This window comes from Haplochromis burtoni, unplaced genomic scaffold (genome assembly GCF_018398535.1).
Source record: "Haplochromis burtoni strain Fernald_Lab_line unplaced genomic scaffold, NCSU_Asbu1 Contig_44, whole genome shotgun sequence".
Lineage (NCBI taxonomy): Eukaryota > Metazoa > Chordata > Actinopteri > Cichliformes > Cichlidae > Haplochromis > Haplochromis burtoni.
The window spans coordinates 2,054,569-2,066,032 of NW_024582405.1; the positions used below are offsets into that span (position 1 = coordinate 2,054,569).

At 40.8% G+C, this 11,464-nt stretch overlaps 1 protein-coding gene across 1 annotated transcript; it reads right to left on the reverse strand.

The window, feature by feature from the left end:
* Positions 1 to 3,116: 3,116 nt before the first annotated feature.
* slc35e3 (solute carrier family 35 member E3) lies at positions 3,117 to 10,474 on the reverse strand. The gene is made up of 8 exons (XM_014333229.2): positions 10,181 to 10,474; positions 8,434 to 8,894; positions 8,188 to 8,298; positions 8,047 to 8,106; positions 6,500 to 6,598; positions 6,083 to 6,165; positions 5,072 to 5,156; positions 3,117 to 4,985 (listed from the first exon to the last, which is right to left on the reverse strand). The coding sequence occupies exons 2-8, from the start codon at positions 8,824 to 8,826 to the stop codon at positions 4,884 to 4,886; spliced, it is 933 nt and encodes a 310-aa protein (XP_014188715.1). The 5' UTR covers positions 8,827 to 8,894; positions 10,181 to 10,474; the 3' UTR covers positions 3,117 to 4,883.
* Between the last annotated feature and the right edge of the window lie 990 nt (positions 10,475 to 11,464).

Below are 11,464 nucleotides of genomic sequence, written 5' to 3' on the forward strand. Positions count from 1 at the left end.
CTTTGTGGAAGATTTTGATTTAGTAAGTTAATAATCTGTTAAGTTATGTGACCCCATCTTTATATTTTCTGAAGGAGAAAATCTTTTGTTCATTAGTTTGTTTGTTTCTACATGAGCATTCTCTGTAAGATTAAGGTCAGCTATTGAACGGTGTATATTTTAAAGTAAAGGCTTTAAAACCAAGTTAGTACAAACGTCACTAATGTCACATAACTTTGCCGACATGTGGCCAACAGTAATGTTTAATGTTCTTCGTTATTAAACATTTGCACATAAATAAGTGACATAATATTCAGTACTTACTTAAAGTTTACTCTTCGCGCCCCTCGTCCGCCGTTTTTTTCGGCAAAATTATCCACACCCACCGCCGCGCTATGCATTCTGGGATATGTTGGCCCACTAAGTCTACACCGCCACGTCCTTAAAATTCAGGGAAATGAAGGACGCATTTGAGGGCCGCATTTCGAGCAGCCTTCGAATTGGGACAGCCTTCGTCGCGTCGGTGACGTAATCGGCCTTAAAATGCGGCCTTTAAGGCTGCAGACCCTGAATTGGGATACAGCCATATATAAATACATATATATGTATGTATGTATGTAACCTGGATCCCCCGTAGCCGGTTACCAAGTATTACGTGCTAGATGATGTTTAATGCAGCACTACGGACGATACCTACAACCACGATTACCGACACTAACAAGCTGATCTACAATACGGCAGCAGTGATCAGTGAGATGCTTGGCTACAAGTTGAACAGCCACAAGGGGCAGTACCCTCCATGGAGAAGGAGGCTAGAGGGCAAGATCAAAGTAGCACGGAGGGAGGTTAGCCAACTAACGGAGTTGCAGAAAGGTGCGACAAAGAAGGTGCATAAGAAATACAGCAAGCTGTCCATACCTGAGGCCTTGGAAACTGCCAAGCAAAGACTCACAGCCTTGGCCAGCCGCTTGAGGAGGTACACCAGAGTCAGAACTGAGGGGATTGAACTACCAGAAGGCAACATTGCAGACATAGAGGACAGTTACAAGTACCTGGGGATCCCGCAGGCGAATGGGAACCATGAAGAGGCCGCTAGAAAAGCTGCAACCACCAAGTACCTGCAGAGGGTCAGGCAAGTCCTGAGGAGTCAGCTGAATGGTAAGAACAAGATCCGGGCCATCAACACGTACGCCCTGCCCGTGATCAGGTACCCTGCTGGGGTAATAGGCTGGCCAAAGGAGGAGATAGAAGCCACTGACATAAAGACAAGAAAGCTCCTTACCATGCATGGAGGGTTTCACCCCAAGTCCAGCACCCTGAGGCTGTACGCTAAGCAGAAGGAAGGGGGCCGGGGACTGGTGAGTGTCAGCACCACAGTCCAGGATGAGACAACGAACATCCAAGAATACATTGGGAAGAGGTTACAGTTGATAATGGCTGTTTAATGCCCTGATATGACTCAACATGGGTACTGCAGGTTTTCAACAAGCAAGTAGAGGTGTTATTATGGACTTTCTTCTTTACCGGTGTCAGTTATTTGCCTTTCAGTTACTTCTTAAATCTCTTAAATGGTTTTTTACTTCATGCCTTTTTTCTTTTCCCCTATATTTGGTCTATCCAGGTTTAGCTGTTCACATCTGTGTCTTCTTTACCAATCTGCCCTCTGCATATATTTTGACCTACTACCCCCTTTTCTTAATCAGTTTATGTTGATCGTAATGGAAGAAATTATGAATTCAAGGAAAGATGCAAAGGGAAATTCATAAGGACTTCAGAGGATCCACTTCCACCTTCAGAGGAGCTCCACTTACAAAAGCCTCCTTAATAATGTGACATTGCATGTTGTTGATGCAGGTGTGTAGACAGACTACCAAAAGATGAAGGTGCGTTTGTGTACATGTGTGTGAATGAGAGGAAGACAGGTGGAAAGTTGAGCAAGAAGTAGAGGCAGCGAAGGTGGATGAGTTTAAATACTTGAGGTCAACCATCCAAAGCAACCGACAGTGCACGAAAGAGGGAAGAAGACAGGGTGGAGTGGTTAGCACTGAGACAGACTGACTCCCGTCCTATGGTAGCAACCCTCAACCGGATAAGCAGAAGAGAATGGATGTATGGTTTAGAAGACGGTGGCAGATACAACAAGACAGACAACAAGGCTGAAGTACTTTTCCCAAGTATTCACAGAATTCAGACAGCTCTTATTGTGGCTGCGCTTTAGGGACACTTCACTCAGTTAGAAACTTTCCCAAGAGAAATGAACTATTCAGCTGTGGCTCTAGTTCTGCCTTTCCCTCTTTTCCACTTTCTCTCATTGTGCTTTTCACAAGTCTCTGATTCCTCTTGTGATTTTAGCAGTATGTATTTCATCAGCTTTTAAAGCTAACTTTTCCTTTTATTTTTATTCGGCCTCCCAGAGCCTGCATTTTAGTCCTCTCTTCCCAAAAATAACACTTCTGAATACCATCTATACATACCCACAGTGGTAGCAGCAGGATGCCCGCAGTATGCAGTTTAATAACAGCTCTCGGGTTTTGCTCATTCCTCAGAGAGTAGAGATTTATTTAAACACACTCTTTCCACTTGTTCATTCATCTGAAATTCCCTCCTGGCACAGCCTTGCTGTGTGTGTGTGTGTGTATGTTACAATTGCAGCTTTATTGGCACGGTATGAACGAGGCACACATGCATGTGAGGGGAAACCCAGGGACGCTCCACAGCGAAGCCATTCACTGGAGAACTCCACTTAGGTGTGGTTATATTATAACATGCTTATTACAGATGACAACCGTGTGCTTTTTTACGATGTCATGTCTGGACGATTAATGATGAAAATGCTGCCCTTCCTAAAGAGGGTGTTTAAACCATTCTGCTAACTTCCAACTCCATATTTTACAGTCATGCAAAGCTACTGCTGTAAAGCTCAAACTCAGTTCATCCTCACCCTTTAAACCAACTCTCTTCTCATTGGCTGCCTCCAATACACAGGTTTGAACAGCAGGTGCGTAGAGCTTCTGTGCACAAGATGTCTGTTTATGCAACATTCCTTCTTGCTTAATACAAAGTGAAGAGTAGATAAGACTGCATGTCAGAAGTTTTAGCTCAGACTTTGGCCACGTTTAATAAAAGAAGTCATTTTAAAAGCATATTTATGATAGCAAGTAAACAAGATCATAAAGACTAACGGATGGTGTTTTTTTTTTCAGGAGCACCACATCTAGATACTTGTGTACCCTCAAACAATGCAAACTGCCACTAAATTTGTTTTTATTCAGCAGGCTGAATTTGCTTAATACAGTGAAATATAAACAAAAAAGCTCTACTGAGCATGCTCAGCACGAGGATGTCAGATTGAGGACTACATGTTCAGAAGCTGCTGTACATCACAAAGTGTCATGAAGAAGAAATCACTGTAGATGCAGAAGATTAAAGTTTTATTTCAACAGTTCTTTGAGCAACTGAATATTTCTCCAGATATGTAATCCACAATAGCAGATCGTCATGCTTCGCTGAGCCACGTCCCCAAAATCCCACCTGTACCATCAACAGGGTCAAGACAAAGGATCAGGAAAAAAAAAACCCAAACAATGCAATATGTCTCTAAATAACAGCTACACAAGCTAAGAAAATTTTATCAAAAAAATACTAATTTTAAAAAGTTACATCAGCAATGAATGTGGCTAAATCTGAAATAAAACCAGACCTATCGCAGACTCTAAACAACAACAAAACCCCCCAACAGATTAATGAATCATTCAGGGCAGTGTCTGATTTGAAGGGCCAAACAAATAACGTTTGCAAAATCCACAAAAATTTTACACAGCAAACTCAGTCCTGCAGAACTGCAACGAGTCACTTTTCAGCTCAGTAACAGGAGCCAGAGACTCAGAAATGGAAGAAACCATCATTTTATAAACCAGTTCAATTTGACCCATTTCTGCCTGATTATAAAGTCTTCCAAAAATTTTAGAAGTTTATGGAGAAGTTATTTAGTAACTGATTATTGAATATTGAACCTCATTTATCACTTCATACCACCTGTAAGTTACTGGTATTTGACTTGCAATCAAATTAATTTTCATCAGTCTATGGAAATCACTTATACAGAGAGGCTGATAACAGAAAAGCTTCTGCCACTGACTTCTTCTTTGGAAAACTGCTGTAGCCCCAACAGTGTCTGAGTTTCTGTGTTCATGATCTGTAAGTCACTGAGATGATTTAATAAGTAAAATCCTTCAAATTTCACTTCAAATCAAATTGGTTTCTTCCAGTGGTTGATGGATAACAGGTGGGACCTGACAGAAGTATTCACTATGTAAACTTGTTTAAACATGTCCATGCAGATTGCTGATGGATTCCCATCAATGTCTTCTGCCTTCATGTCTGGACTATCATAAATGTCGAAGTCCTTCAACTCTACAGCTAATGTGAGTACCAAAAATCAGAAAAACAGCAGATGATGATGCAATTTTTCTAATATTACTGTAATTGCAATTTTTTTTCAGCCTCCAGCAGTAGATGAAGGTTTGGTGTCCTGAAGGATCTTTCACAGAGCTCAACTGCAGCCTTCTTTTGATTGGTTGGTTTAAACCACACCTCCATCCATCTGTGTTAAAGCTGCGTGATGAGAGTGATTTAACACTTGAGGAGCTGCCTTTGTGATGAGTTTCAGGTTTCTTTAAGACTTTGGATCAGTGCTGCTGAAGCTCAGTGGAAGTAGTACGAACAGCAGTGTTAACATGCCATATACGTTTAAATCTGACACGATCCACGATGAAATCCCTTCTCTTCTAAAAAAATACCTGTAATAAAAATGGTAAAAATATCTAAAGAGGTATCTCCAGCCGGTCTCACTGTGGATGGCCAATAGCAGGAGTCTGTGCAGCAGACCAACATGTAAAGATGCCCTAGGGTCTTTGAGCCAGCCGGCTCTTCCCTTCTTCCTGCTCCATCAGCTTGAAGTGAGTGTAGGACAGGATACCTGCCAGAGTACAGAGGATCCCCAACGCCTGAGTGAGAGACGGGAGGAGAGTAGAAGGTTTGGAAACTGAAAACTGCCTGGTTTGACTCATCAGAGCAGCACAGGAAGACTCACCTGGTTGAGTGAGAGTGGGTCATGGAAGAGCAGGTATCCACCAACCAGTGTGATGCAGAATTTAAAATGACCAAACATGTTATAGCTGTGAACTAGAATCAGGATAACAACATTTATGAATGTCATCTGAAATATTTGTACCAGAAGGACCTTGAGGCAAACCCCTCAGCACTATTCTGAAAAGACCACAACTCTTCCAGAAGTCTCTGAAGACCTCTTCCAGATGTTTAATTGCAATTTGCATTTTTTTTTTACCACTTATCTGGGTCAGAGGTGTAAGGAAAGCAATCAATGGAGAAATGTACAGGCCTTTCTCTCTTTTGTGACTTTCTGGAAGGATAACATGTTCAACATGCCTTAAAAACACTAGTTAGATGCCTGAACTACATCAACTGCCTACTTTTGATTTAGATGAGCATTAGGTTAGACAGCTCCTCACAAAATCCCAATAAAACCAGAAACCTAAACCCGCCTTAAAAAATTCTTAAAAAAAAAAAAGTTCCAAAAACCTGGGTGAGTCCTCAAAACCTAAGAAAAACAGCGAAATGATCAAGAAGACATGAAACCTTTAATAAAAGTTCTCAACCCTTAAAGAGGTGTTTGGTTTGGAGTTCTTGAATCCCTAAAAAGCTCCTCACAAAGACTTCAAGACGCTGAAACACGAAAACTGACTCAAGGAGGTTTTAAATCTTTCCAAGACATAAACAGGTTCACTGTAAAGAACTTCTTAAACACCATTTTAAGAAGTTCTGCAACCCTTTCAATAAGACTAGAAAGTTTGATACATATGTAGCTCCCAAAGCTGCCAGAGAAAACCAATGTCTCCCCTGAAGGAGATCAGGAACACAAGAAGTCCAAAGAAAGCCTCATATTTGCACAAATTACTTTAGTTTACTTATTTATTAAAGTAAACTCCAACGAGATCCAAGACAAACTGAAGCAACCACTGACAAACTGAAGCAACCACTGACATTGCAAGACCTCTTCTGGCCCACAAGTGTTTGAGGATACGTAACAGGTGAGGTGTTTCCAATGATCCAGTAGATGGATAGGTTGACCAGGAAAGCCACCACGCCCGAGAACAGCACAGTCATCTAGAAGGAAGAAGAAAGCAGCCAGAAGAAAAGGAAAACACTGTTACCAGCTGCTCCAAATCTCAAACTAAGACTTGGAACATGAGTCAATGTATTAAATTAAACACTTCTATCTATTAATACATATAGCAGTATTTAATAACCAACTGACCAATGTGACTATCAGCAGAACAGACAGGCAGAATAAATGCCCCGCTTTTAATGTCTTTGATAAAATGTGGCAGACTATTACTTGGAAAGTCCCAGACATTAGATCCAATTGCAGATCATGTAGCTGCAGTTGTGTGCGTCTTTTTAAATGGTGTGTTAGTGTGTGTGTCATGTTGAGTCTGACCAGAGCAGGCAAAGACCAGGGTCCAAATATTCCTCCGGATCCAGTCAGCGGCTCAAACAGTGGAACGATGCAGAGCAGGAAGGCTGACGACAGAGGAGCCTAAAAGGACAGTCTGTGCAGTAAAAATCTACAGCCATTGCATTATATCAAGTATAAAATATAAATAACATCCTACTATTACTCCAAAGCTCTCAGCTAATCTGTCTCTGACCTGTAATGTGTCTTTAAGACACATTGCTTAATAGACACTGAAGCTGATTAATGTTTGATTTTACTGCTCTAGTCTACACTGTGCTGGTGAGGTGACAATCGTCAAACAATCTTTTAATTAATACATTTTAAATAATTAATTTTAAAGTTGTCTTTTTTTTTTTAAACAAAAACCTTGAAAACTATGTTAAATACGTGGTACTAAAGATTTAGTGGACAAAGTACTTTTTAATTCCAAGTCCAATTCCAATACCATCATTTGGAACTGAATGGTACAAACAAGCTCCAAACCAAACATCAGCAGATCTCAAGGCAATTTGCAAGTCATTATGAAGAAGCCCTATATGACGGTAACAGGCCCTGAATAATTTATATCAGCAAGTTACAGGACGAGCCATAGGCCAACGTCAAAGCCCCAAATCATCTGAAAGTATCAAAAAGTACCAACATAACTCTAGATGACAACTCGTAACAAGTCCCACATAATTCTGTACCAGCGGGTCCAAGAAAATATCATGAATCCAAATCAAGACACAATTGAGCAACCTGCAAATCAAAAATGAAAATTTTAAGTCTCTAAGAATCCCAAGAAAAGAATAACAAGTCCCAATTCCAGTTTTAATGTAAGGCCAAACATTCCTAGAAATATACTTATTAAAACCTAGGAAATAATCCAAATGAAATGAATAATAGTACAAAAATTAAGCCCAGGGTCTAAAGTCCCTATCCAGTTTGCTGTCCAAAATCAAAAGCCCAGTTGTTCATCAACAAGTCCTGTAATAAATCATTAGCATTACAAGTTTCAAGAAAAGGGAAACAAGTCCAAAATAAAACATTAGCAAGTAAACAAATATTAAAAGTCTAATTTCCAACTCCAGTTCCAAAAGAAATGCAAAGAAGTCCTGGGACTAAATCTGAAAGTCTTAGGCCAAATCCCAAATGAAAGGGAACAAAGTCCAAAGCCTTGCATCTTCAGTCTGGTTCCAAGTCGAGACAAGCCAGCGAGTCTCCAACTAAAGCTACAAACCTCAGGCCCCAATAAAAGGAAATAAATCTAAAATCAAGTCTCTGGTCAAAATAAATAAATAAAATCAACAAGTACAAAAGTCTTGTTGCAAATTCCAAAATAGAGTTCCAAATCAATTCTAACATCTAATAAAATCCACAGACAAAACAATAATAAATAATGACCAACAACTCAAGGCAAGCAAAGTAAGCAGTCCAGTTCTACCCCCATCGCATAATAAGCAGTATTACATAGGAAAACTGATTAGATTATCTAACTCTAGATACTGAGTATTCAGTGATCTTTTACTTGGTTTGAGGCTGGGTCTCACCTGATAGTATAAAAGCTGCATGGAGTTCACCTGGAGCTCATGTTGCTTTGCCCCCACCCACTGAGAGAGAAATGTGGAGAACAGTTAATTACTTTACTTCAGTCTCTGTGGAGTGTTTTGTCAGCATATACATTTACTCACCACTTGGTAAAGTGACGTCACCAGAACTCCAAGAGACGCGAACACAATCCCCAGCAAGTTGAACCGCACATCATAGTACGAGTTCAATATCACTCCTAATGTTATGGGTACCTGAGGAGAGGGGAACAGATTGTGCTGACATTGTTTCTCACTTACCCCAAAGTGACCCAAACCCCAGTATCCTGTAAGAATCATTCAGATTGGCATGTTTCTACAGCTCTAACAAGCAGATGGGACTTTGCTAACCAGTGTAAGTTTAATCTTGGTGGAGAAGGTCTTCTTGTAGTAGGTGGTCTGGATGAGGATGATGACGGGAGTGGTCATTGCTTTAGCCAACTGGTACGTTCCTATCGAGTTGTTCTGTAGGGAAAGGTTGGTAAAGACCACGAACCCGCAGAAGCTCAGAGCCAGCCACACGATCCTGCGAATCGGAAGGCTTTTTGGAGCAAAAACATCCATTTTCTGGCAGAAGTAGAGTCCCAGCCAGGTGACCACAAAGTGAACGAGGGTCAGGGTCATGTTGGGGAAGCCATAGTGCACGTAGATCCATTTGTTGATGAAGACGATACAGATGGAGGAGAATAGATTGACCAGCAGGCCAGCCACAATGCTCCTGTTTGCTAAAAAGCTGGCAGCCATGATCTGGGAGGCCTCAGAGTTAAAGTTACTCAGACGGAGCTTTGTTGAACTTAGCTGAGCTGCTCACACTGGCCAAAGAGAGATACGAGTGTTAGAAAGTCTAAAACTAAAAAAAACAGTCAAGACGCTCATGGTACAATACAAGCTACAAGCAAGATAAGTGTTTTTCTAGTTTGAGAATCCAACAACTACAATAAAAAAAATCATTAAAAGGTTTAACAAAAGCACTGAATTAACTATATGAAGGTAAATATATTATCATATTTATACATAGACCTCAATTTTTGAGTCTCAGACGTAACTGAGCAAACTAACTTAAATATAGGGATTATTTTTGGTACTTGGATGAAAGTCAGTGATCACCAAATGCTGCATTTACTACTCTGAGATGCTCCGCCATGCCTTTACTTCAGCTCCTGTCAGCTGCTGCTTGTTTTATTGAGTCTTCAGTCACAGAAAGGCTGTTTTATTGGTTTGAGATCAGGTGACTGACTTGTCCAATGAAGAATATCACATTATTATTATTTTAGTTTACTTTTGCAGCCTTCTTTAGGTCATTATGAATTTCCACTTTGAAGCTATCTGATCAGTTTTGTGTCATTTGTCTGATTGTGAGGAGCGAGTACAACCCTTTACACTTTGCAATCCATCCTCATGTTTCTGTAAGCAATCACTTCAATAATAAGCATTAATAGTAACCAGTATTTGCACCTTGTTGTAAATCATCTCCATTTCCATTCATGAAGTCATCCCTTAGTTATAGACTTTGACTGTGATACACTTGACCAAGTCTTTTACTTGGTTAGATGTCATAAAGTTGTTTTTATTATCTGTAGTGGCCTTTTGGGCCTTTGGGTGCTGCTGGGCTGAGCAGTGCGTTTACTTAGTGACTTATGAAGTTTCTGCTCTCTATCATAGATTTATTTGTGTTTTTAGGGTAATAATGGCTAAGCCACGTTAGGCGTCCCAGTGAACAAATAGTTATGGACCTAACTGAATATTAGAGATTAATATTGGTGTTTTTACACCAATACACTGAAAGCACACAAAAGAAAGTTCCTTAAATTGTAATCCGGTGTCGTAAATAGCATAATAATCGTTAAGTCCTCTCCAAGCCTTCAGACTACCGGAGGGAACATTTTGCCGTTTGTAATGGTTAACGGTTAAAATAACGGAGTCCTGCCTGATGCTCGGTCTTACTTTATGTCTTACTTAAAACCATTAGGTGGAAACCGGTAGAGCTACTCAAGTTCACAGCTCCACTCACATCTAAAGCGATGCGTAGTATATATATATAAAAAAAAAAGACTTATCCGCTTCTCTGTCTGTCTGCCAGGCACTGAATAAAGTTTACCTCGGGTCATCTTTCCATTTGCCTCCCTGCTTCTCCTCCGTCTCGCCTTGCTGCCGCCAACCAAACCCCGGAGAGGTACCGGTCTTCCCCGGCGTTCGAAGCTCCTCTCCCGGCCTCTGCAGTGCCCAAATCCCCGCTGCTGTGCCGGAGGAATGTCTTCCCTGCTCTTCCGCAGATCGTAACACAGCCGTGACTTCTAGCAGCAGGAGAAGAAAAAAACACCCAGTGAGTGAATATGTTCCTGCTTCCTCCCAGTTTAACACCGTTTACCGTTTGTGTCTATCAAGCAACAGCGGCTGCTAACGGACCGGAGGGAAGAGGAGCGCAGAGGTGGTCTATGTGGCAGATGTCTCCCTCCATAGAGAAACTAAGCCGGGTGCAGAATTTGCAGAATGCTTTAGGTCAGCCACAATGAAGGGTTTTCCAGCATGTTTAAGTCCGTGCCAAAGCATCTCAGTCTGATTTAAGTCCAAACTGACTGGGCCACACAAAGAACCTAAAGGGCAGCAGCCCCAGACATTCACACTACCACCATGTTTGACTGTTAGTATGATGGTCTTTTTATGAAATGTGGTGTTAGTTTTATGTGAGGTGTAACAGGACTTAAACCTTCTAAAAGTATATTTTTCCCAAAATATTCTGTGGACTTTGGGATCATCAAGATGTGTTTTGGCTAACATGAGACTAGCCTTTGGCCTGTCTTTGGTCAGTGGTTTTCTCCTTGGAACTCGCCATTTTTGCCCAGCTATTTTCTTATTGTTGAATCATAAACTCTCAACTTAACTGGGGAAGGTGAGGTCTGCAGTTCTTTAGATGTTGTTCAGGGGCTTTTGTGACCTCCTGGATGAGTCATTGATGGGCTCTTGGAAGAGTTTTTGGTTGACAACTCCTGGGAATTTTCACTACTGTTGCAAGTTTTGTGGATAATAGATGTCACTGTGGTTCACTGGAGTCCCAAAGACTTGGAAATATCTTTGTAACCTTTTCTACACTGATAGATGTCAGTGACTTTGGTTCTTATTCATTTCTTTATATCGTGGCATTATGTGTTGCTTTGAGATCTTTTAGCTTACATCAGACAGGTTCTCTTTTAGTGATTCAATAGATTTGGACGTAATCAGATTTAGATTTTTTTTTCTATGATTAATAAAACACTTAAGTTTACAAAAAAACAGTGGAAACATATACAAGGCTGGATGCAATCTAATTACAACTCGTGGGGGCAGCAGTGTGAATTAAGAGACGCAGTCTGCTGAGAATTGAAAAGATGTAGAAGAAGCAGCC